This window comes from Eleutherodactylus coqui, chromosome 1 (genome assembly GCF_035609145.1).
Source record: "Eleutherodactylus coqui strain aEleCoq1 chromosome 1, aEleCoq1.hap1, whole genome shotgun sequence".
NCBI lineage: Eukaryota > Metazoa > Chordata > Amphibia > Anura > Eleutherodactylidae > Eleutherodactylus > Eleutherodactylus coqui.
In genome coordinates, this window is record NC_089837.1 from 361,438,199 (window position 1) to 361,465,815 (window position 27,617).

Sequence of the window (27,617 nt, forward strand, 5' to 3'; positions counted from 1 at the left end):
GCGTTCAGCTCATTTTTAGAATGGGTAGTTAGGGATTGCACAGGGATTAGGTCGGTTATCCATTATTTGGATGACTTCCTATGCATAGGTCCGGCAAGTTCGCCACTTTGCGCAAACTTGCTGGGGTCCCTTCAATGGGTTACCGGTCAGTTCGGGGTGCCTTTGGCACCAGGGAAGACCGAAGGGCCCACATCGTGTTTGAAGTTTCTGGGCATTACCATTGACACTGAGGCAATGGAATGCAGGTTGCCCGAGGACAAAGTGGCAGAATTAAAGGCTGAAGTCAACAGGGCAAGGGTTGTCACAAAAGTTACGTTAAGAGAGCTGCAATCGTTGTTAGGCAAGCTCAATTTCGCCTGTCGCATTATGCCGATGGGTCGGATTTTCAGTAGGAGATTAGCATCAGCCACAGCAGGGGTTCGGTTACCCCACCATTTTATACGGCTGGGCAAAGGCCACAAGAAGGACCTGGCAGTATGGGCGGCGTTTTTAGAAAATTATAACGGAAGGTCAGTGATGATGGAGGAGGTGGTGGACAATTTCGATTTGGAATTGTTCACTGACGCCGCAGGTAGTTCGGGTTTTGGAGCATACGTCCAAGGCCGGTGGTGCGCGTCGGGGTGGCCGAGCGAATGGTTTTCGTCGGGTTTGGTAAAAAACCTGGTGCTGCTAGAGCTATTCCCCATAATAGTAGCTGTTGAGCTATGGGGAGCTCAGTTTAGAGATAAAAGGGTGCGCTTTCACTGCGACAACCTGGGGGTGGTGCAGGCAATAAACAGATTGTCTGCATCATCCCCCCCAGTGGTAGCATTATTGCGCCACCTGGTGCTGCAGGCGTTGTCGCTGAATGCTTGGATTGGGGCGGTACACGTGCCAGGGGTAAGCAACTCGATAGCGGATGCTCTTTCTTGCTTTCAGTGGGAGCGATTCCGACGGTTGGCCCCAGGAGCAGAAGAAGAAGGGGTGTCTTGCCCGAGACACATATGGAGCGTGGTCAGCGAGCAGTGAGGCACCTGATAGGTGCCTCCTTGGCTCGGAACACATGGGCGGCTTACAAGGCAGCATGGGTAGAATGGGAGGAGTGGTTGAAGCAGTGGGGCAATGTATGGACGGACGAGGACGCGGCAGGGGCGTTGTTGGGGTGGCTGCCAAAAAGCGCGGAGGCTGGTTTGTCGGTGGCTGCAGTTAACAAGTTTATGGGGGGGGTGGCGTTTGGCGCTAAGTTGAGGGGTGTAACAGAGGTAACGAAGAACTTTGTAGTGAGGCAGGCGCTTAAAGGTTTTAGAAAGGGGCGGGGGAGTCCGGTTACGCGTCGCCCGGTTTCGTTTGATTTACTACAAAAATTGGGGTTCGCGTTGCAGGAGGTTTGTGGGAACGGGTTCGAGTATTCTCTTTTTAGGTTTGCTTTTTCGTTAGCCTTTTTCGGGGCGTTACGGGTGGGGGAATTGGTTTCCCCAAGCAAAAAGATAGCGGGGGGGTTGAGAGCCGAGGACACTAGAGTTGTAAAGGGACGTTTAGAAATAGTCATTCGGCGTTCTAAGACGGATCAGGTCGGAAGGGGTCGTTGGGTGTCGCTGGGGCGTATTCCAGGGGAAAACATGTGCCCGGTTAGTTGTTGGGAGAACTACTGTTCTCTAGCAGGGGCCAGGGTAGGGCCCCTGTTACAGCATCAGGACGGTCATTATTTATCAAGGTTCCAGTTTGAGGCGGGGTTTAAAAGAGCGATAGCTGTTCTGGGACTGGATGGGTCAGGTTTTGGAACGCATTCGTTTAGAATAGGTGCGGCGACAGAGGCGGCAGCGAGGGGTATGGATAGTCAGGCGGTGATGGGAATCGGTCGGTGGAAGTCAGAGAGGTTCAGAGCGCCTAGTCTCCCTGGACAGGACGCCCGACATTCTAGTATTGCACGTCGGGGGCAACGACTTGGGGCGTAGACCGTTCAGGGAACTAGGCAGAGATATACGGTACGATATGCTTCGGTTATTGCAGATGTACCGGGGCTTGACCTTGGTCTGGTCCGAGATGGTCCCTCGTAAGGTTTGGCGGAATGTGCGTTCGGTGCGCGGCATAGATAAGGCAAGGATCAAAGTGAATCGTGAGGTGTCTCGTTTCGTGGTGCGGAATGGAGGAGTCGCCGTGCGGCATATTGATCTTGAGAAAGGGGCGGGAAATTATTGGAGAGGCGACGGGGTCCATCTCAACGAGATTGGGACAGATCTTTGGTTAGAGGGCATACAGGAGGGGATAGAGCGCGCATTGGTTCTGTGGGGGGCTGCGCAGGCATGAGGTGGTCATGCCATGCTGGCTGTGGCAGTTGGAGGGGGGGTGGAGTTCTCGGAGCCAGTTAGGATGCGGGGCGAGGGGGGGGGAGAGCGGAGGGCCGATGGCTGCCTGTCCCCCCTTCCCGCCCCATTGTTGATTTACAGTGTGCGGTAGGTCTGTCGCCTCTCGGCTCTGTCAGGCCGTAGTCCCTGCGGAGACCAGTCGGCTGGCCTAGGAACGGCTAGCGGGTCTCTGAGTCGGGAGGTTGGCGACTAGGGGCAACCGTGTGTGTGTGTTGCCTCCCGAGTCGGCGGTCTCGCGACGGGAGGGCGGTAGCGGGAGGGATCTTCGGTCTCCCGAGTCGGATAGTGGGAGGGCGACGGGAGGCAGTACGGAAGATCCTTTTCCCTGTAGTGAGGCGACAGAGGGGGTTGTAGGCTCCGGGGACTTCCCCCTCGTTGGTGGGTTGTCTATTATTGTGTTTTTTACCCATTGTTAAACTTAAGGTTAAATAAATGGCCGCTGTGGCCAAAAATTATCCAAACTAGAAGTAGTAGCGTATTGTTTTGGTGGGTTACAGGGAAGTGGGGGGATAGGTCACAGAGGCTCACTCCGTGATACCCGCGTCAAGAAGCGCCGGAATATTAGCCGCAGGCGTATATATGTAGGCAGCACATGACAGGGTTAACGGGGAGGCTAGGGGTTAACAGTAGTGCAGAGGTGTGGGGGGGGGATGAGAATAGGGAGGGGGGAGCAGTTAGAAAGTGCGGGAAAAGCAGGAGGAGGAGTTTCAGTCGGCAGCAGAAGGAAGAAGGAGCAGAAGAGAAGAAGACGGAGACAGCGAGGAAGTCCCACCCACCCGCCCGTTAGTTAGTAGCTAGGGGTGAAAGTTTAGTGAGAGGGAGGGGGGGGGCGCTTTGGAGGTGATATGTAGATTGTCATAGCGGCAGTTGGAGGGGGGGTGGAGTTCTCGGAGCCAGTTAGGATGCGGGGCGAGGGGGGGGGAGAGCGGAGGGCCGATGGCTGCCTGTCCCCCCTTCCCGCCCCATTGTTGATTTACAGTGTGCGGTAGGTCTGTCGCCTCTCGGCTCTGTCAGGCCGTAGTCCCTGCGGAGACCAGTCGGCTGGCCTAGGAACGGCTAGCGGGTCTCTGAGTCGGGAGGTTGGCGACTAGGGGCAACCGTGTGTGTGTGTTGCCTCCCGAGTCGGCGGTCTCGCGACGGGAGGGCGGTAGCGGGAGGGATCTTCGGTCTCCCGAGTCGGATAGTGGGAGGGCGACGGGAGGCAGTACGGAAGATCCTTTTCCCTGTAGTGAGGCGACAGAGGGGGTTGTAGGCTCCGGGGACTTCCCCCTCGTTGGTGGGTTGTCTATTATTGTGTTTTTTACCCATTGTTAAACTTAAGGTTAAATAAATGGCCGCTGTGGCCAAAAATTATCCAAACTAGAAGTAGTAGCGTATTGTTTTGGTGGGTTACAGGGAAGTGGGGGGATAGGTCACAGAGGCTCACTCCGTGATACCCGCGTCATGACATAAAAACATATTATGTAAATACCCTGAACAACGCTAACTTCTTGTTCTTGTAGTTTTGCCTGTTAATAAATTTGGCTGACTGACCTTAGGTTCATCATTTTCATTTCAGACCGAGAAGTTTTTAGATGTTCTATCACCAGACCGTTTTTTTTTAACTATAAGTAATAATAATATCCAGTTTTCAACTATGTACGTAGAAGATACTGCAATTTACACCTGTGATTATAATCTACCTATGAATGGAAAGGAATGGATCGTGAGAGCAACTATCAATGTTTCAGTTGATGGTAAGTGCTCTCTACTAAATCCATAATATTTTATTACCGGTGGCTATACAGTATGCATTAAAATCAGCTTCAATACATAGTACACATGCTAGAACCTGAGATATTTAAAGGGGTTCTGTCATTAAAAAAAAATAAAATTCTACACTTACCTATTCCTCCCCAGGCAGTCTCCTTACCACATCTTCACCTCCCCGATATTCTCCTGACTCCTCCAGTCCCCGGGTCACCTGACCTCCAGTTGGCCGGATCCTGTTCTTCTAGTGATAAAGTATACATTACCAACAGTCTCCTTCCTACAGGGCAATGCACGCTACATCACTAGTGATTTAGCATTCACTGCCTGGCAAGGAATGCTGAATCCTCAGCAGCCTACTTTAGCGTGCATATGCGATATCTCGCCGCTAGTGTTTCATATACTATATGAAACAATAGTGGTGAGATATCGCGCATGCATGCTAAAGCAGGCTGCTGAGGATTCGGCATACCCTGCTAGGCAGTGAATGCTACGTCACTCGTAGCGTTCAATACCCTGCAGGAAGTGAGCTGCAGCTAATGGATGCTCCAAAACAGAAAAAAAGAGGATCTGGCCAACTGGAGGTAAGGGGCCCCGGGGGACTGGAAGAGGTAAGAAGACTGCCTGGGGAAAGAAGTATTGATTTTTTTTTTTTTTTTTCTACTGACAAAACCCCTTTAATAGCAAGTAGCTTACTTTGATCCAACTGATTACAGTATTTCAAATCAGATAATACTAGTCATAATAAAGGACACATCAAGGGCCTTGACTATTTTGCTGAATGGGGGAACAGTTCAGATCTATTTGGCCTGATGAACATGCACCATTTTCAGAAACAATCGCATATTTGATCATGTGTTTCTGGGCAGTCTACGGGGGTACTAGCAATCTTTGAAGTAGTGCAGTATTTTAAATGGAAAATTGCCTATAATTAGGCCTATAATTAAGTTTCTAGAAAACACTTTAATTGTTTAATTCAGTTGGGATAATAATAACACTAAATGTGGAAAAAGCCTAAAAAGACCATACTTATGGGATATAAACTTTGATGTGATTGAGGGGAACCACTTCAGATATGGAGTTTACAAGCTGAAGGAAATACATAGATCACAGTTTCTTCAATTACCAAGTAACACTTCTATGAACACAAGACAGACAAGGTCTTTGAGCAGTATTGTTATCTTTTTCTTACAGTACCAGATACTCAAAACCCCCCAGATATTTTGGATCCAACCAATGGAACGGAAATCAAAGCAGAGCTTGGTAAGATTTTTACCGTTACTGGTTTCCCCTGATAATAGGCCCTACTCCAGTTTTTAGAGAAGGCTTGAAATATAAACTCTCCCCTGAAAATAAGCCCTAGCTAACCCACATGAAAAGAAAAACATCAATACTCACCTGGTTCATTGCGTCCCGGTGCCTAGTGATGGTCTCAGGTGGTGCTGTGGCAAGCTGCAGTGTCCTGCATGCTGACATATCAGTTTCTTTCTGGTAATGGGGCTTTGAATACCCCACCTCCAGAAAAGTGAGCGCTGTGATTGGATCGAGCGCCAGCTAATCACAGCTGGCGCTCGATCATTTATAGCCATTCAGTGAATGACATCACTGAATGGCTGTGATTGGCTCATCGAGCGCCAGCTGTGATTGGCTGGTGCTCAATCCAATCACAGTGCTCATTTTGCTGGAGGAGGGGTATTCAAAGCCCTGTTTACCAGAAAGAAACTGATATGTCAGCATGGAGGAGACTGCAGCTTGCCGCAGCACCACTGAAGACCATCGCGAGGCATCGGGAAGCCGCTGACCAGGTGAGTATAAGCCCCCCCCCCAAAAAAAAAAAGAAAAAAAAGAGACACTGTGCCTCTTTTGGTGCAAAATTAGACAGTGTCTTATTTTCGGGGAAGCACGGTAGTTATTTTACGTATAGTTGCTAGCACTAGTGCTACAGATGGAGTTGTGAAGACAGTTTTCATGAGTATGTCATACTGTTATAACTATAGTTTTTTCCTTATTTGTTCTTTATTAAGCTGTTAAGGGCTATTTTACCCCAAGGTATTTTCACAGGCATTTACGCACATTAAAAAGTCACACTTATAAGCGATGCATTCGATTTCAGTAGCTTTATTCAGTCGAACGTGTTTTTTCAGTGCGAGAAAAAAATAGGACCTGCTTTATTTTTTACAACCGTATCTTTTGTACGGGATGTGAAAAGATAGGTCTTTCTTGACCTATCTTTTGCCGTATTGCACAGCAAGCTCCCATAAACTTCTATGGCAGCTAAAAAAAGGAGAGGGGTGGGGGACTTACCCTGCATACAACACTGGGGAAAGAAGACAGCTCACCCTAATTAGGACTTTTATTGCCATTCTGAGCATTTCTTCTGATCGCTGTTTGCCATCGCTTCAGCGTGGTTTTTTTAGATGTGCACAGAAGAGCCCTGTGTGAGTGCCTTTAACCCCTTAGTGACCAAGCCTGTTTGCGCCTTAATGACAAGGCCAAATTTTGCAAATCTGAGATGTGTCACTTTAACATGGAAAAACACCACAAAGGATTTGCATATCCAAGCGATTCTGACATTGTTTTTTCGCCACATGTTGTACTTCATTTAGGCAAAAAAAAGGACTGATAGAATATGTGGTTATTTATTAAAAGCGCCAAAATTGGGAAAATGTTGAAAAAAATCGTCATTTTTTCCCATTTCCAACTGCAATATCTCAAATATGTGCAAACATAATATAGAAATGTTTGCTAAGATATATATTTCCATCCGTTTACTTTATTCTGGACACACATTGGAAAAACTTTCGTTTTTTTTTTTAACCATTTAGGAGAAGTACAAATTTAACATTACTTTTCAGCATTTTGAGGAACACTTTGTTTTCCTACACCAAGCCAAGATTGGAAAGGCTCATAGAAGTCAAAATGATAGATACCCCACAAGTGACCCCATTTTAAAAACTACACCCCTTAACGTATTCACTGAGGGTGTCATGAGTATTTTAACCCCACAGTTTTTTTTCAGGAGTCAATGCAATTTAGAAGAGAAAAACTAAAATGTCATATTTTTGCAAATATGTCATATTAAAGACAGGACATTTTTCTATTGTACACATTAAAATGAGGATTTGCACCCCAAAATGCACACCCCTGTTTGTCCCGTGCTCAGAAACATACCCATTGTGGCCCTAATCTTACGTATGTATGCACAATGGGGCCCAAAATGAAAATAGCAACCGGTGGCTTTCGGAACAGAAATTTTGCTTGAAGGAGATTTAGGCCCTATTGCACACTTGTAGAGCCATTGAGTGACCAAAACGATGGAGAACCCCCAAAAGTGACCCCATTTTGAAAACTAGACCCCTTAAGGAATTTATCTAGGGGTACGATGTCTTTTTTGACTTCACGGTTTTTGAATGAATCTAAGCAAAGCAGAAGAAAAAAATTACGATTTTCATTTTTTTGGTAATTCTGTCATTTTAAAAGCAGTTTTTTTTGTACAGCACATATATGAATGAAGACTTGCACCCCAAAATGGGTACCCCTGTTCGTCCTCTGTTCAGAAACATACCCATTGTAGCCCCAATCTTCTTAGAGGGCGCATGGCTAGGCCTAGAGTGGATGGAGCACCCGTTTGATTTGAGGGCGCAACTGAATAATTTACAGGCCCCATTGCCCACTTGTAGAGACAATAAACTGCCAAAATAATAAAATGCCCCTCACAAGTGACCCAATTTTGACATCAAGACCCCTTAGCTAATTTATCTAGGGGTGTACTGGGCATTCTGATGCTACATTTTTAGTTTTTTTATTAATTATAATGCGAGTGAAATATAAATGTGATTTCATTTTTTTCACCTGCGGGCACTGACAGCATGGAGCTGTCACGTCCAGAGCCCGAGGGGCTTTATTCTCTGCAGGACACATGTTTTTTTTACGTCCTCAGAGAATAAAGCCCACTTGGGCAAGACGTAAAAACACTATGGGCTGGTCGTTAAGGGGTTAAAAACAATTACGATCAGGACTCGAACTTGATAAAAATTAATTCATGCTAATATACGTTCTGTATGGGCAGATGTATAAGCCCTAAGGGTGAGATCACACGGTGGAAAGTTTGACACGGATTTGATGTGGAATCCAGGACAAATCTCTATCACCATAGTCTATACTGTGCATATTTGTTCTGCACATGAATTTCAAACTTGTGTAGGGTAAAATAAGAAGTGTCTGCGTTGGGAAATCTGCACCTGAACTTGCCCATTGAAAAAGGTTAAATCTGTGTGTGGATCCACAGTCATACAATCGCGTACCCATGGCAAAAATCAGCTGTTTAGCCGTGAATTTCTGCCATGGTTTTTGAGGCAGAATCTACATGGAAAAATCTGACGTGGGTTCCACCTGTGACAACATACTTTAAGACGTCATGAGAAGTAATAATGTTAGCTACTACATCCAGTTTCAGTTCATACTGTCAAGAAAGCCAACATAAAAAAATTTCAGTCCAACTTTATGTACATCACTATGTGGTTAGGAAGACTTATTTTGAACATCTAAATAAATAAAGTGCATACATTCCCTACTTTTAAAGTAAAGTGCTTTCCCATAAGGAAATTAGACATGTGACCCTGGAGTGCAGCATAAAAGCAAAATGAGCAAGTTTTCTCATGGGAAAAGGAACCTGAATAAAAGCCCCTTTACATGGAAAGGAGTGATAATCGTTACATGTAAAAGCTGTCATTGTTCGCTTTTCGTCTGAACAATGATTTTAAGGTGAACATAAAATCCATTGTCTAGCCGCAGAGAGATAAAGTCTCTCTCAATAGACTGCATGCTATGTTCCCTGCGGGAGCCAGAGATTACAATGTAATTTGCCTGCACCCCTGACGAGAACAATGCAGCTGTGTGCACAGCTAGGCGTATGACTAATCACAGGCTGGGCTCTGCAAACAGCTCCTGGAGGTCCATTTACATGCAAATGAAGATGATAAAGTGTTAATAGCCATTAACACTTTATGCAAATAGATCCCAAAATCTTTCAATTATTCAGTCGTTTGAAAGATTATCTTTGCATGTAAATGGGCCTTAGGCCTCTTCCACACAGGCGATAGCAATTTGGATGTAAGAAAATAGCATCCCTGATGCTACTATGTGCTTGCAATTTTCTCACGTCAGAGATGCAATTTTCTCGCAAAAATTCTAACATCGCATTGCATGTAGTCCCGATTTTCTCATGCGGTTTTATAGTGTGAGAGAATTAATTATCAGGCAGGTGTAAAGTGAACTGTCTCTGACCCGGCCCACTTGCAATTTTCATCTAAGTCACACACCTGTGTAACTTTTACCTTTGGGTGTATCAGTGTGGAATCTTTCTGTGTTGCACATTGACTCGTGTGGGAAATGTTGGCCTATTGGCTCCGTGAAATTTCCTCAAGATAGCTGCTGTAACTCCTCACAGTTCTTGCTTTGCTCTCCAGAACTTTCCCTCACACTGCTGTGCAATGCTAGAAAATCACAGACTCCATAGGGAAACATGGACTACAAAAAATTGTAAATTGCGGCAGTATGAAGCATGCCATGTTTTTGTAATCTTGCTATCTCGAATGCTACAAAATATTGCATGTGTGGAAGAACCCATAGGAAAGCATGGGTTCTACAAACATGCGATTTCTTGCAGTCTCGCAATGTGAGAAAATCGCACGGTGTAATTGCCTGTGCGGAAGAGGCCTTAAGCTATCCTCTCAGCAGGATGGCGAGAAATTATGCGTGCAAGTTAGACACAATTTATGAATGCAATGAAAATTTCTGCTTGTAATGGTTTTTACAGGGTAGAATGATTGATCCTATAATAAAAAGTTGTAAAGCTTTCGAATACACTTTTGTGTTTTAGTTCCTTCACTTGCTGTCAATGACTGGAAACTTGCGATTTTTGTGTGATGCGATTTTTAACATTAGAAAGCTCCATTGAAAAAAATGCAGCGATATCGCAGCGTAAAAAAAACACTAGTGGGTAAAAGCCCTTACACTTAACCTATGTCAGGTGGATGATAAATGTGTCCATTCGTTGGCAGCAAAAATATTAAAAACTCTGAGTAGTTAATTCAAGGGTATAAAAAGTATAAAGTTACTTTCTTAATCAACTATTCCTACTCTTAAATACTACTGAGGATCGCTATAGCTTACAATGTACAGTATAACACATGACCCGGGTATAAAGGAGCCGTCCCTGCTGTAGCCCCACCCAGTAAAACCTCCACAAATTCACCTCCAATAACCTAATTAACGACAGGCTCTTCTTGATTTTGGATAAATTGGCCACAGCAGCTATTTTATTACAAATGTACATTTACATAAAATAAACCTTTCCACCCCAGGAAAAAGGGAGATCCCTGAAGCCCCAAACAATTCTGCCACCTCACCAACCAGATGAATTTACTGTAATGCCTCCCTCCGCCCACCAACTGACTCGGGAGATCCAATTTCCAGACAACTGCTTCCCGCCGCAAGCCAACTGACTTGGGCGACCCAATATCACTACTTGCCTTCAGTTGCCTACCTCCCGACTCAGAGACCTACTAGCCACTCCCACCATCTCTGCAGGGACTCTGGCCTGTCAGAGAGAAGAGGTGACAGACCCACCATAATCATTAATCAATAAAGATAGAAGGTGGCTATCCAGCCCCTACCTTCCTCCCACTCCACTTTTCTCTGACTCCAAGGACCCCCCTAACCACTGCCATGACAATGCACACCATCCCTCTTTAAATACTCCAAACGAAATAAAAACCCATAATTTTCCAATAGGGCAAGTGGGTGGGACTTTGCATGCTGTCTTGCTGTATGTCCTGTCTTCTCCAACTGACGATTGCTCTCTGTTGTGGCTCCTCCTTTTTTTCCTGCACTTTTCTTCCCCTTCCTTCTCCCCGCCTCCCCCTCCTCTTTGTTAACCCCTTCACTCCCTGTTAATGCTCTCATAGGCTGCCTCCTCCTACAGCCTTGCAGGCCTCGGCTCCAGCCCTACTTGAATGATGTCCTGAAGTAATACTGAGTCTGTTGGTACTACCTTGCTAAGAGAGCAGCGCCAACTCTCTATTCTTGTGTTGTGGATTCATTTTATGGACTTTCAGCATATTTTCTTCTGATCAGGAAAGCCCTTCAACTTAAAATGTCGAATTCGTTTTGGATATGAAAGATCTTTTAACCCGCTGATCAAATGGAGAGTTGTACATCCTGAAGTCAAAGAGAAACTGTCGGGAGGACGTAGTCTGTGGTAAGAGACAATCTGTCTATAAAATACATTTCACTTGTTCAGTTGGGAGATTCTGTTTTGGTAGTCACATCACTTGCAAGCCACACCCCTTTTTCCATAAAAAAAATAACAATAATAATTAATATAGGGCAAAGCCTGAGCGTCATTCATCTTGTACAATTGATTGATAAATTTCACCCATTGGGATAGATTTACTAACATAAATGCAATACAATTCTGTCTCAAATTGCACACAAAGGCCTCGGTCAGAAGACCGTTTTTTTGCCACGATTTGCAGATCTGCAGCTAGCAGCGTTTTCGGCGAAACGGGCCTGATCAAAGGAGCGCTGTCCAACCCATTGAAATTCAATGGGCTGCCGGCGAGCGCGGCATGAATTTTCGGGAAGGGCTTAAAAATATAAGCCCTTCCCAGAAAAACATCCAAAAATGTGTAAAAATAAAAAAAATATATATACTGTCATTCAATAGCTGAGAGCTGCCCCTGATTGGTCCTTGCGCTGAGCCAATCAGAGGCAGCACTCACTCACCCATTCATGAATTCATGAGTGAGTGAGAGCTGCCTCTGATTGGTGAGGGCTGTGACCAATCAGAGGCAGCCCATTCAGCAGGCGGGGATTTTAAATCCCCCGCTGCTGAATACTACACAGAGCAGTTCAGGAGAACTGCCGGCCGGCCGCGGCTGAACTCCGGCTGCAGGGACAAGGTGAGTATATGTATATATATATATATATTTTTTTTTACACATTTTTGGATGTTTTTCAGGGAAGGGCTTTTATTTTTAAGTCCTTCCCAAAAATTCATGCCACGCTCGCCGGCAGCCCATTGCTTTCAATGGAGCCGGCTTTATTGCCGGCTCCATTGAATTCAATGGGCGAACATCGTTCTTCTCTGCCACAGCTGTTACAGCTGTGGCAGAGGAGAATGATCTTTGTAGTATATGTTCTCAATGGGGTCGGCGCCGCTGCCACCGGCCCCATTGAGCGCATATATAGAACACAAGGAATCGCAGAACGCAGATAGGCGCGATCTGCGATTCCTCGTGTCCTATAATTTATCGGACATCCGCATAAAAAGCGGCCATGTGACCTATTCCATTGCAAAGCAATGGTTCTATATATGCGCATATCGCGTGCGCATGCGCAAATTGCGCGAAAAAACGCCCATCTGACTGAGGCCAAAAACTGACAGACATGGCTTCTAGAACATTTATTTTGTGTCTTAGATATTTTCTGTGACTTGTATCCAAGCTAGAGGTGGTACAACAGGGTACTAGAGCCTCCATGCCCGCCTGTATTACATCTTACATCCAAGGTAGAGGCGGTACAACAGGGTACTAGAGCCTCCATGCTCACACATCTCAGATCTTGTATCCAAGCTAGAGCTAGTACAACAGGGTACTAGAGCCTCCATGCCCACCTGTATCACATCTTATATGCAAGCTAGAGGTGGTACAACAGGGTCCTAGAGCCTCCATGCCCGCCCATATCACATCTTGCATCCAAGCTAGAGGCGGTACAAGAGGGTACTAGAGCCTCCATGCCCACCCATATCACATCTTGCATCCAAGCTAGACCCAGTACAACAGGGTACTACAGCCTCTATGCCCACCCGTATCACAACTTACATCCAAGCTAGAGGCGGTACAACAGGGTACTAGAGCCTCCATACCCGCCCATATCATATCTTGCCTCCAAGCTAGAGACGGTACAAGAGGGTACTAGAGCCTCCCTTCAAGTGTTCAGTTTTCCGCAGTAAATTATCCTTTTGCTCTGATATTGTAATCACTTATATCAATATTAAAATCACACCTAGGAAATTTCATGGAATTCTGACAACTCCTTCTAGGTGCTTGAACTTTTTTGTCAATAAGTGTATATAACTGAGGAGAATTTATTTGACAAGGCCTCAATGGGGTGGAACAAAATATTTGGTGCTGGACTAAGTATTTAATTGGGATATCAATGCATGACTGATACAAGCAAGTTTAAATAGCAGAGACAAAAATCTGCTTATTCAAAAGAATCAAAGATTGAAGTGGGTGGTATACATTCTTTACCTCTTACATGACCAGGAACTTTCATACTATGTTTAGGACCATAGGTTAAGATAGCTTATAGAAACTATTGAAACTTCATGACAATCACATCCAAAGAGTTCTCCATTCAGAAACATACCAAAAACATATTTTGCCATAAGAAATGATTATTATTAAAAAAAATGGATGAAATATATAATTAATAAAAAAAATTATCCCCTATTATTAAGAAGATAAAAAAGCAAAAGAGTGAAACAATAAACATATAAATACAAGTTTTTCCTTTGTGCTTTTGATTAGGGTTTTCATATTCATATATTCTTTTCAGAACTGTTGCTCATTCTGTTTTATAGCTTACTCAGAGGTGCATGAATTGTGATTTTATAAACAAAAACAAAAATGATTGTTACAATTTCTTATATGATGGTTTGTGATACTTTGTTTAGCCCACCTTGATACAGGGTTTGAAGTTTGTACTTCTCGTTTCCTCAAAACCTCATATCTGATTGTGTGTTCTATTGGTGTAAATCAGAATAATCATTATCGGATGTATGCAGTGCATAAACACTGTACTACATAATCATTCATGTGGCTGTTATGTAATACAGTGTTCAGGCCTCTCTCACACAAGTTTTTCTTACTGAGTATTATGTGTAATAATAAACTTTATATTACTCCCACTTGCGTTTATCACACACAGTGCGTGAAATGTGCACGAAAAAAAGATTGCAGGGTGCACTATCTTGGCGAGTATTACACACGCATACACATAAAAATAGTATATGGGGATTGTCGTCATGCAGCATTGTGTACTGGTGATTGTCCCCATTGGGAGATAAGCTCACAGCGCGCAGGAAAAAAAATGCTCATGCAAGAGAGGCGTTAGATACTCTAGATTTAAGAACATTCTTCTTTATACTTGACCTGTGTGCTTAACCCGCAGTGCAAGGCTTATATAAGGGGGGCCACGAAAAGGTAAGCAACCAATCAGTACAGTTTTCATTTTTTATACTACTGAGTTAAAAAGAAAGCTGTGCTGTGATTGGTTGCTAAGTGCAACAAAGACAGAATTTTAATTTTTTTTTATTAAGTCAGCTTTTCTAAGACTGAAGTGCTGGGCTACTTTTCCTTGGCCCACCTTTAATAGTCCTCCCAATATATTGAATTCTAGCAGGTCAGATGATTATTTCGAATGTTTCATGGGTTTTATTTGACCTGAAATGGACAGAGAAGAATGTATACTGCCCACAACAACCTTTGGCCCTTTGAATTTTTCCTCTGCCATTTAAATTTGCTTGCATAAGTCATACATTAAGAACCTGAGGAAGTGCCCAACATATTGTTCCATGAGCTTCACTTCTATATCTGTTGGCTTAGTGCAACATGTCAGTGCCCTCCAGCATCATTCCTTCTGCTCCAGTGTTCTCTAGTAGATCCGTTCCAAGATACTCTCCAGGAGCTGGGGCCAGTGACTCATATATGCTTCTTCTAGCATTGTGCTTGTGCATGCACAACAGTGCAAGGTGAGCAGTTTGACAGCTCATCTCTCCTTTTGTAATCAGGCACTGGTAATACACAGATCGTGTTCTCTCTTTTTTTCTATATAATATTATATTGACTAAATAGCAGACAAGATTAGTAAAGCTGCCATATTATATCACATACATACAGACATATGCCCGTTTTAGATAAGCCGATTCTCGTTTGAACGAGTGAGTGACGCCACCGCTAACTCGTTTGCACTCAACTAGCCTGTTTACACAGACAGATCATCATTGAGAATCGTTCACTTCCCGTTCAGTGTTTCACATTCCTATGTTTGTTCTGGTGGTTGGCTCGTGTTTAAATTGAACGATTATCATTCAATTTTGTTCCTTTTAATGATTTTTTTAACAATAATTGTTACGTCTAAACGCACCTTTACTTATAGTTATCACCTATGCCAGACCTCACAGTTGGCTTGTCTAAACCTTTTCATTTACTAAAGAGGGATATTAGTGAGAAGGACAGAACTTAATAAAAAAAAACAGCATAGGGCATGGAAACCTGTAAAAGTGGACAATTACACCAACTTTATTATATATAGACCGTATGGCATAAACCCAGAATGTATTTTGCGCATATTACTGGATACCAATCAGATGTTTTCATTGGAGATCACTTTATTTATTTATTTTATTGTACATTTTACTTTCCATTTTGCTTCTAGTTCAAATACCGACTATCTGAAAGGATACATATGTAACCTAGCAATCACTTTGGATACAGTAACAGATAACGATCTACATAAAATATTTGAGTGTTACGCTCAGAATACAGTGGGCAATATTACAACCACAGTCAAGCTATCGAAAAAAGAAAAAGGTAATTAGAAATCCTGGGGAACTTTATCAAACATTTGCTTGTTGGAAGATATAAATGTGTAGTGTTGGAAGATAACTTTGACAGTAGGATTGTACATGTGGCCATAAATTCAAGGGATTATTCTCATTCTGGATGTATATGGTATATCTACAGGACATGCCATAAATGCCAGATAGGTGCATGTATTTCTCTGGGATCCACAATAAATATAGTATATACATTCAGTGGGGAGTGGGGAAGAAGCAGCTGGTGAATTCCTCTGGCAGCTGTTTATCTCCCATGGGAAAAATGGGTGAGAACTGCTTACTATATGGACCCTATAACACTGCAGATGATTGGAACTTATTAATCGTAACATATTTTCATAAAGCAAAATAGTAAATAATCTTTTTTTTTGTTCAACTATTGTATGAACGTCTTTTGCAAGTAATTTATTTGCTATCAACTTACGAGTTGTATATAACATCTTCTTTACTGCAGTTCTTACCCTACATGGCAAGTGGATGAAATCCACGACTCCAAATAAGGAAAAACACAGACATTAATCACACACCAAGTCTCAAAATCTGTAGTTTTGGATATCTCCAAAGTAAATGGATCCAATCAGCAGAGGGATTTAGACAATGTGCACATATAGCATTATTTCTATAGTTCATTGTAACTAATTCAGGGGTATACTGTGTTTTCCTGAAAATAAGACCTACCCTGATAATAAGTTCTATTCTGATGTTCAGAGGGCTAGAAATATAAGTCCTACCCTGAAAATACGCCCTAGCTATACTACATAAAAAAGAAAAGCAATACTCACCTAGCAGGCACCATCCAGGTCCCTCCCGCTGGTCTCTTTCGCTCCAGCATGTTACCGTGCAGTCCCCAGTGCCAACAGACCATCGCTCGCTGGTAGCAGGGGTTGTAAACCCCGCCTCCAGCAAGCGATTGCTCTGATTGGTTCTTGAGTGCCGCGGCTTAGCCAGTCCGATAAAGCGCTTGATGAACCAATCACAGCATCGTATTGAATGGCTGATTAGTTAATTGAGCTCCACAGTGATTGGCTGAGCTGCGGTGCTCGAAAACCCAATCAGAGCAATCACTTGCTGGAGGACTTAAAAATAAGTCCTCAATAAAAATGTGTGAATTTTGTAAAATATATTAATATATTAGGTTAGATCATCATTTGCTTTAATACTTGTGTCTTTATAAGAACTAGGAACAGCACCATTCTCGTCATTGGACTGCATCTAGTATTGTAGGTCACATTCCCTTGAATCATAGTAGATCACATAATTCGACTACTTCTTTTTTTCATTTTCAACAATTTTCTCCTGACAGATGTGGTGTTCTTGATATATGTATTGTGTATATCAGTAGTGGGGTTGGTGATCGTGCTCGTTGGTGCTGGAGCAGTATATGTATACTGGATTGAAATAGTGTTGTTTTATCGCCATTATATGTCAAAGGATGAGACTGTTGGAGGTAAGATCGTCATCCTCATGAAATAAGCATATGCTGTAAATACATCACCCTTGCACTGGATTTCATAATAGACATCATTAAAGCTTCTGCTTGTATTGTTTGTTGTTAACTGGTGTTGCTTTTTGTGATTGGCCATGCAGTAAAATCTCCTCCCATTTTTGCCAAATCGGATCAAGTAAGTCCGACCCGATTTTTTGGCAAAAATCGAATTTTCCCCAAATGCTTGCTACAGACGTCAGAGTGCAACCAATAAGCAGCCAGGGCAATTTTATGATGTCACCAAATGTGTCTTCTATCTTGCATATAAGCAGCTGTTTCATTGGACGCCTCAATCTCATGATCTAGCCATATGTAAGATATGTACAGTGGATCCAGAGGCCACTTTACAGCTGAGCACATATCTTCTGTATTCCACTACATGAGATCAAGCATTTTTGTTCTAAAATCTAAGTGATGAATTGGTATATAGAAGTTCTAGGCCCTTTAATAACCATTTGCTGATTGACCATTAACGCTTCTGATATTTGATTTGTAGTTATTAAACATAACTGTATTCCATTGCACAAATTATGGTCACAGAAATGTCATATCACTATTATTTTTTCAGATAACAAAGACTTTGATGCTTTTATTTCCTATGCAACACAAACTTCTGAGTTTAGTGAAGAGACTACAGAATACTCATTTAACTATGAGGATGAGCGATTTGCAACACAATTGCTACCAAGTGTGCTGGAGGACAATTATAATTACAAACTCTGTATCTTGCAAAGAGATATTTTGCCAGGAGGAGGTAAGGCAACTCTGCTAGATTAGATTCAGGCCCCCTGCCCACAGCCGTTGCGGAATATCGCCAGCAATATTTTGCCGCGGGGCACTAGGGGGGAGTGCTAACAGGTCTCATCGGTGAGCCTATCTGACACATAGGCTCACCGCGGAGAATCGCGGCAAAATCGTGGCATGCCACGATTTGAATCCCACGAGTGGAGAATCACTATGATTCTCCACTCGTGGACACCGCGGCTGCGATTTCCATAGCAACGCCAGTGGACATGCAGCCTTAGGGTTATTGTATTTTCGGACAATATTGTTTTTTAATACTTGCATATTTATATCAATTTATTGTTCTAAAGCTTGTTAGATAAGCTTTAAGTACTCCAAATATCAGAGCACCACATTTTCACTCCGTTCCATGATGGCTAGTTTCTAGTGGAAAGCTTAGGATATTCCACGTTCAAAACAAAAGGGACATTAGAATATGTTGGCCTCCAAAAAACAGACTATGAAGAATATATGGAGCCCAACCTAATATGTCAGATGCTACATAAAGCTATAAGGCTGTGTTCACCCTTGGCATTTTTTGCAGCATTTTTGAACCTCAGTAAAAAAAACCCATGTTTTTCAAAAACTCATGCATTGTTAAAAGCGGTTGGCAGTAATCTAATAGAAAGCAAAGGGGATGAAGTAAGATACTTCTAAAAAGGAAGGGGGTAGGATATGAGGTGCAAAATTTGGGTTTTCCATAATGGGTGTCAAAGACCACTAGGTGAGATTAGACCAGTGCCACAGAGATATAGCCTGCTGGTCTGCACAAGAGTGCGAGCTACATATGGGATGCCAAGCGTGCTTCTGACCATAAACGTTTTCGTAGCCAAGATATTGCAATCATAGGGATTGGGGACACAGACGCCTCTATACAAAATTTTGTCATTGAGTAGTGGAACCAATCTGGGATCCATGTTGCTAATAACCAACCTGTAATAAAGAAAACAGTCAGGGAAGACCAGCCCATCTGCTGTTCCTCTGCACTAAAGTAGACTTAGCTACTCTAGGTAGTTTACCCACCCAGACAAAAGAAGAAAACAGTTGTGTGACCTTAGTTAAAAAAAAAGGCCTTGGGCAGAGCTATTAGAGTTATCTAAAAGAGGTAGAGTAAGTGAAGCAATATATTCATCTTTAATTAAAATGTTTATTCTACCTAACCCTGAGAAGTCTCTGTGGTCCCATTTAGACGGGTCTGTCTGGATAGTCTGGGAATCAGAACTTGGGCAATCTTTCTGAAGACGGACTGGGAGAAATTGTTCGTCCTTTGTCACAAAATGTGTCTGTCCTATAAGTTTTAGGAAGCCAACTATAACATTCTAACCCACTGGTATAAGGTCCCAGCGGTATTACACACAGTTTTCCCCACAGTCTCTGACGGCTATTGGCACTGCAGGCAGGCTCTGGGCACAATGGCTCATATCTGGTGGAGGTGTCTATTCTTATAAACCATTTGGGTTAAATACATAGCTATCAGCAAAAATAATCATAATACTTGTTTCTAATACTTCTGCTGCCTTCTAAGTCTCGGTGATATCGGGCACGCTGAAACAGCTTACGAAAAGCTTGTTGAAATTCCTTCTGGTGGCAGCGTGTTATACTGTGGCTTTGGAAAAGTTCCATGCCTCCTTCAATAACGAAATGGTTCCAAAAAATTAATAACCTCCAGAGAACTGAGGAATTGATCTCCAGTTTCAAAGCCCCTGCAGAACTTTATTGCTCCACCTACGGTCCGTGGCTGGCCTTTGTACAATCACCGGAATATAGGACCTATCTTTAACAGAACTTAGATGCCTCCATACAGCCACAAGTCATACCTCGGAGTTTTCTACAATTCAGTTACAACACATTTCCCTTTCTCCTTTTAAGTTTTTGCATGGAGTAGATGTCCGGCACTATATGATCCCCTGACCTTTACATTTGTTCTTTTTTCTTTTGCATACATTGTTCCAATGTTGTTTTGTTGTTGGACACAATGATACCCTTCGACTCCTGGATTTATCCTAGTTCTTTCCTTCCCTGTCTGATTTAGTCGGCTGTCGTGAAGGGACCATATGGCATGGGGTGTTCACGTTCCTGGCAACCCTTCCAACACCTTGTTTTTGTTGCCTTATACCTTATATTTATACCTTCTTGCCCCTATTCTATATTTCCCTTATTTTCCCTGTAATTGTTTGCCGCTTTGTATTTTGCTAAAAATAATAAAAAGAGAACTGGGAAAAAGCAATGTGTATTTTAGAAACTGCATGCAGTTTTTAACAATGCATGAATTTAAAAAAAATTATTATTACCTTATTATTACTATTATGATAGTTTTAACAACACAGAAATATGGAAAAAACGACTTAAATATCACTTGAATCTTTGTACCCTGTTGCTGGGTTTGATTCTGTGATTCTAGAGCAGAGTTTGCACAGGAAGGCCACTACTCCATTCACTTCAATGACAGTGCCAGAGATTGCTAAAGCACTTGATCTTGGTAATCTGTGCTACTGTCATTGAAGTGAATGGAGCTGCAATGAATAGGGGATGACTTAAAGGGGTTGTCCCGCGCCGAAACGGGTTTTTTTTTTTCAACCCCCCCCCCCCCCCCCGTTCGGCGCGAGACAACCCCGATGCAGGGACGTACAGAAAGCTTACCGGAGCGCTTACCTTAATCCCCGCGCTCCGGTGACTTCTATACTTACCTGTGAAGATGGCCGCCGGAATCCTCTTCCTCCGTGGACCGCAGCTCTTCTGTGCGGTCCATTGCCGATTCCAGCCTCCTGATTGGCTGGAATCGGCACGTGACGGGGCGGAGCTACACGGAGCCTGCATTCTGCACGAGCGGCTCCATTGAAGAGAGCAGAAGACCAGGACTGCGCAAGCGCGGCTAATTTGGCCATCGGAGGGCGAAAATTAGTCGGCACCATGGAGACGAGGACGCCAGCAACGGAGCAGGTAAGTAAAAAACTTTTTATAACTTCTGTATGGCTCATAATTAATGCACAATGTATATTACAAAGTGCATTATTATGGCCATACAGAAGTGTATAGACCCACTTGCTGCCGCGGGACAACCCCTTTAATAACTTGGCACAACCCCTTTAAATAAAATAACAGCATTTTAAAGACTGATATTGTGTGCAGAGTTCTACTTGTTATTGTATAATTAGTATATGAGATTAATTCCACTTAGCTTGTTAGAAATAGTAATTCTGTTAACATGCATATACATGTATACATCCAATACAAGAAGCTGCAATTAGCGAACGCTGCAGGCAGATGGAATTTCATCATTTTACTCTATCAGTGTCAGAAAAAGGAAGCTGCAAACACCCTCACCTTTTGGGAATGAAGCCCATTCAAAAGTTTGATGTGGGAATTGATAATTATTGTATACACCCCTAGACAGCCCCCAGCGCATTGCTATTTATTTTCGGACGGCTACCGTATAGTCACCAGGGCAAAAGTTAAGGGCATTATTGTGAGGACTTCCTTTTTTTTTAACCTGTTGAGCTCTCTTGTGAGTTTTATCTCCATTCCAGGAGGCAGATAGATGCTTTATCTGTGTTATACAAATAAAAGTTCCATTTATGGTGGCTTCACACGAGCGCCAGCGCAATGAATGAGGTTTTTTGCACGCAAGTCGGCTGTGCTTTTTCTACCTGGGGACATGTTTTTTTGAGCGCAGAACACAAGCACGCGCCAATTAAAATGGCTAATTCATCTAATGAGTTCCATATGTGCTCTTTTTCCTGCGCAATTATGCAGTGTTTCACACATCTCCTGCGCTCATTTGTGCACCACCCATTCACCTCTATAGGAACCTTTGGTGAGCAAATATGCAGAAAAATAGAGTGTGTTTTAACCTTTTTGTGCAAATGAAATGTGAGCACCAAAATACGCACATGTGAACAATCCCATTGAAAACAATTGGCTCTATCCTATGCGTCTAGTGCTCGCAAATATGAAGCCGTAAAGTGCTCGCAAATATGAAGCTGGCCTCAAGTAGTAGTTTATTTCAGTGGTTGGTTTAGATTATCTACCTTTGATTTACTACCTTGACAGCTGGGCATTTACCTTATCACAAGGTGATGAGATAGCTGCAAGGTGTGCTGTAACTTCATGTGATACACTGTACTGTCAGAGATATAGGAGGAATTTCAAAATGTCAAAATGCAAGCATGTTTGCCTCTAGGTGCTTTTTTGATCTGCACCTCTGGAAGGTCTCAAAACTGCTCTGCCTTGTTCAACTGCATGATTAGACATGTATTGTGCTCTTCTAGGAATGTGATACCTTTCCTCCAGATTAGAGAAGATAGTCCTTTGAAAACAAAGAACACACTAAAAAATGCAATTGGGACTTCCTACTAAGTGCCCATATAAAGCCATGATATTTCTAAGATTCTTTTCAATTCTAGGTATTTACTATCTAACCTTCATCTTTATTTTCTAGCCTATGTGGAAGATATTGCCAAGATCATTAAGAAAAGCAGGCGAGCTATATTCATTCTGTCTCAGAGATACATCACAGGGCCAAGCCTATTTGAGCTAGAAGCAGCTGTTAAATGTTCTCTGGAGGAGCAGGAAAGCCTCAAGCTGATTCTGATTAAGATGAAGCCTTTTAAAGAGCCAGAGACTATACCACATATAGTGAAGAAGGCTCTGAGAGCGGTACCTACAGTCGCCTGGAAAGGGGACTTGGACAATAAATCTGCTCATACTACAAAATTCTGGAAAAGGATCAGGTATTACATGCCTGTGAAGAAAACGAGGAAAATGTAACATTAGGATTTGGTTTGGTAAAAACTTTTGTCAAATCATCAAAGGGAAATAGGTGACGTATCAAGACCATGCAAGTGTTCTTTCTGTAAGAGGCTAGCGGCAGATAAACATGACCTCCTACTAGGACTTCCTACTATTCAAGCTGCGGCCTCCGTATTAGAAAATGACAAGAAGTGCAGTCAGGATTCAGGCTACTCAGGATCAAACATTTTGACTGTGACCTCTGCCACTTGCTAGACAGAAGTGGCATCTCCTGTAAACTCCACTTGGCTTGCAACAGAGGCCTCATGGTCTATTTATTACAGTCCATGGCTGACCATGTGACCTTTGAAGAAGGCTATGTGTAGACAAAAGGAGGCAAAGTGGCTGCAGCTTTAGGGCTCTCTCACACGTGCATATGAACAGCGTGTTTTCTACAGCCTACTGATATAAGCGACCATCTGAGGCATTGGTTTCCAATCAGTTCACGCAGGCGAATATATATGGCACGTAAATACGTTAGACCGTGAAAAATGGAACATATGCGACCGAAATACGTGCCGACCCATATATGGTGAGCAAAAAGATCATTCTAGAACTATCTTTTGCCCAATATACAGCGGCGGCTCCCATAGACTCTTATGGGAGCTGGACAAAGAAAGGGAGGGGGAGGCATTTCAGCAGCACTATTACGACACGACTGAGAAAACGTGAAGACGCATACGGATGTGTGAAAGAGCCCTTAGAAAAGCTCTGTGCCACTCTGTATCCACATGGCTTTTTACAGAGGTCTAATGACTGGTCAAAGACTATAATTCTACTGACTTGCGGGAGGCCATAGCAGTGAGAACTCCTCTAACTGATGTCTGTCTTATGACAAGTCCTTTAAGATTAAGTGAATGGGAACTTGACCTGCAATACCACTCTGCGCTGCTGCGGAATATACAGAGATGTGTGCTTCCGTGCGGTTCCTGACAGCAGACCTTTGTCAATCAACTATTAATGACCTATCGTGAAGATAAATAGGAAATTAAAAGTTTAGAGCTGAAAGTCTCCTTCAAGAGAAAAATCATAGTGATAAAAGTAGCTGGCGAAAATATATAATGAACAACCTGAGGGCTCTTTCCCACGATCGTATATCAGCCGGCGTTATCGCGGTAAGCTGATATACGCCATCTTCTGGGGCGTAGAAGCTCATGAACAGGCACACAAATCTAACGTTTGTGTGCCCGTTCACATGGCATGGTGACCCCGGCGCATATACGCCGAGGTCACCATGCCGTCGCCTGTTTTCCCTCCCTCCCCCTCGCAGGCTCACCTCTGCTCTCCTCCCCGCTCGTTTTTTGCAATGTGAGGGGGCGGGATAGGGGCGGGGCTAAGCGATGCCATCCCGCCTCCTCCCATTGATGGCTATGCACAAGGGGCGAGGAGAGGGTGGGAGCTTAGCTCCGCCCCTTGACCGCAGCAAGCAATGGGAGGAGGCGGGACGGAGCAGCTCTTAGCTCCACTCTCCCGCCCCCTCCCAGTGCAAAGAACAAGCAGGGAGGAGAGCAGAGGTGAGCCTGCGAAGGGGAAGAAGAGCAGAGGGAAGAAGTTTAGCAGCCACGCTGCTAAACTCCCTCCCACCTCCGGCCGCTGTCATGAGCTCCCATAGGAGCCCATGCAGCGGCAGACATATTCCGACCTAAAAGATAGTTCCACGACTATCTTTTGAGCCCGACGTTAAAACGCCTGATGCTATATTGGGCTGGCTGGGGGCTTTTATGTCTAAAGAATACGACCATGTGATCTGATGCATTGGAATCCAGTGCATCAGATCACAGCGTATATCGGCCACCCGTGAAAATGGTCGGCTGATATACGCTCGTGGGAAAGAAGCCTTAGGCTGTAGACAACCTATTGGACTCTATTCTTTCACCTAAATATAGCAGAGTTCTAGACAACACGATTAACAATTCATTTTGTGTGAAATAGACAGTCATCAATACATTTATACTTACCAGAGGAGCGTGTTGTAGACAGCTAAAAATGATCTGCTGCTCTTCAAAGCAGGAAGGACTGGAAACGGCAAGCGGATCTTGAAAATTGTAAAGACATTGAATTTTTAAAGATTTTTTAAACTGCACTGCACATGGACAATAATAATTTCAATTATTAATAAAGTTATGTAATAAGCAAAGACGATTACCTACAAGGGAAATTGTGTACAAATATGTTTAATATATCTATATATGATTGCTGTAAAACATAATGTTACTGTACGTATGATCCGTTAAAGGAGCACCAAAATAACACATGTGGGACAATTTCGTGAACTCACAATTAACCTTTTTACGTTTCTGAAAGGAGACCCCTTCAAACTCAAGAACATGTATTATGTAAACTCATTGACAAAAAAAATAATGCACCCAGATAGAAATGTTAGACTGCTGCAAAACTCGGTATGCAGTTATGTCTCAGGCAGTATGTAAATGAAAACAGTTTTGGTCTGATAAGATACTGGGTCTTGCCAACGGAGGCTGTAAAAGTGCTTTCCCCATTGCCTTATGAAAAGGCTCTCAGAGGATACTTTTGTGTGGTGCGCCTCTTGTTGCGAGATTGTTGACCATTAGACATGCCTCTACGATGCACTTGATGACATTTCGCAACGAGAGAGGCAGGATTGTTGCTTCGACAATTTGCTTGCCATCTAGATCGTTTTGAGGGCACGCACACATGGCAAACAGGCTTCATACGGCCCAGTCAGAACACTAGTAGAAAGCATCATTTGATTCACTGACAAGCAGATCCAACAATTTTATTGTCCACCATATAGGCACAAGTGGCGCCATCATTGCAGACCCTCTTCTCTGCCCGGACAATTACTATTTGCTTAGCGGAAAGAAATTTGGTGTCACAGCATCCATTACATGTCCATCCATTAACACCGCTACACCATCATCTTTGCTTGGAGTGGTTTTGTAAAGCAGAAACCTGGACTGCTATAGACTGGAACCATATCGTCTTTAGAGATGAATCCAGGTTTTGATTGAGAGCTGACGATGGTCATGTCTGAGTATAGAGGCCTAATGGTGAGTGCTTCAATACTGCCTTTGCTGTGGAGCGACTCGCTGCCCCAACTGCTGGTGTGATGATCTGGGGGACCATCGCATGTGACAGTCTATCGCCCCAAATCGAGCTTTTATGGGACCAGCCGAGACGCCAGCTTAGGCAGCCTAAGGGCTTATTCCCACGAGCATATATCGGCCGGCATTTTCACGGCCAGACGATATACGCTTCCAGTGCCCCCTTCCCTCCCACTCACTGGTTCTCCTCCTCTCTCCTCCACTCCTGTCCCACCCACTCCCATTGCTGGCTATGGACAAGGGGCGGGAGCTTAACTCTGCCCCCATCCCACCCACTCCCATTGCAAAACGCTCTGAGGGGAGGAGAGAAACAGAGAGCCGGTGAGTGGGAGGGAAAGCATATATCGGCCGGGCGTGAAAACGCATGTCTGAATAAGCCCTAAGAGTGTGCAGGATCTAGAGGCCCAGCTGCAACATCTCTCTCCCCCCCACTCCCCGCCACAACTCACCTGTCACCCGCGCTGGCCCCCGAATCTTTAGAGACGAGCAGGGAGATACTCGGGTAAGGCACTACTCGCTCGAGTAATGTGCCTTAGCGAGTATACCTGCTCATCTCTACTAATAAAGCTTCCAATCCTATGTTTGCAGTACATGATGTACTTTCCCTGGAGTATATTTTATACAGGTATTTGCACACCAACATACAGTAGGTAATAGAGAGAAGCATGTAGGTAAGGCATGTGCCTGCATAACACATATTCCTGGGAGTTACCAGCATAGCCTTAATACTAATGGATTTCTTTAATGATTAGTGAACTGTAATTCATAGACTGCAGTAACAATACTACTATACCACTCCTATAATATTATGTTAGCCAATGAATATACATTGTTCTGCAGCCTGACAAATACAATCATGTTTTGTAAAATGTTACTTATTGGATAATAATGCCTTGTTTCATTAAAAGCTTTTGTTTCTTACTTTTGTTTGGAATTGTTGGCAACTTATTTCCTGAGTTTGCCTTCCAAAAATGATGTAGGTTATTGGTTTTGGAAAACTATACAGTATTACGCAGCCAGGTGTTTGATCTTTGTAGCCAAACCCTTGTTTAAATGTGCAACATGAAGAAGACAGCACAACTGTGCTCAGGATACCTATATATTGGCTAGTTTATGGGTCCTTTTACACGGGATGTCCCAGTGATATTCGCTCCCCTGCTTTTATACAGCAGTGAGGATCGTTCAATGAATGGAGGCGGAGTGGGGCCCAGAGATCACTTCCAGCTGCCCGCCCCCATGCACAATAATCAGGCAGTTGCTCATAGATAAACGACTGCCTGTTTACACAAGCTGATCATTGTTTGATTTTTATGCCTGCTGAAACTGAACAATGAACGAATTCTTGCGATCCAGCGATGATCTTTCACTGTAAAGGGCCCTAACAGTAGTAAACAAAATCAATGTGACTATTACACTGAATGATAATTTTGGATCAATTTGATAATATTGGATAATTTACAGATCTGCTAAAATTCGCCGCAAAATCCCCACCATTTGGTGCGGCTCCGCAGAAGGTTTCACCCATTCAATTAAAGGGTGAAGTCTGCTGTGGATCTGCAACAAAAGCTGCACCAATGATGCGGGTTTTGATGTGAAATTTGGATTTTTGTGCGTTTTTTCCACTGCAGAATGTCCACTCCAAATCCGCTATGTGTGAATATACCTTAAAGGGGTTGTCTCGCGGCAAACCTCAAAAT

At 43.4% G+C, this 27,617-nt stretch overlaps 1 protein-coding gene across 1 annotated transcript in view; it reads left to right on the forward strand.

Moving 5' to 3' along the window:
• Window positions 1–26,841, forward strand: part of IL18RAP (interleukin 18 receptor accessory protein) — a 60,269-nt gene extending 33,428 nt beyond the window's left edge. Inside the window, exons 4-10 of the mRNA XM_066577793.1 lie at window positions 3,904–4,081; window positions 5,289–5,357; window positions 11,232–11,355; window positions 15,600–15,754; window positions 17,084–17,227; window positions 17,835–18,020; window positions 22,488–26,841. Coding sequence (XP_066433890.1) covers window positions 3,904–4,081; window positions 5,289–5,357; window positions 11,232–11,355; window positions 15,600–15,754; window positions 17,084–17,227; window positions 17,835–18,020; window positions 22,488–22,816 — 1,185 coding nt within the window. The 3' untranslated portion in view covers window positions 22,817–26,841. The remainder of the gene's footprint in view (window positions 1–3,903; window positions 4,082–5,288; window positions 5,358–11,231; window positions 11,356–15,599; window positions 15,755–17,083; window positions 17,228–17,834; window positions 18,021–22,487) is intronic.
• Window positions 26,842–27,617: the final 776 nt, after the last annotated feature.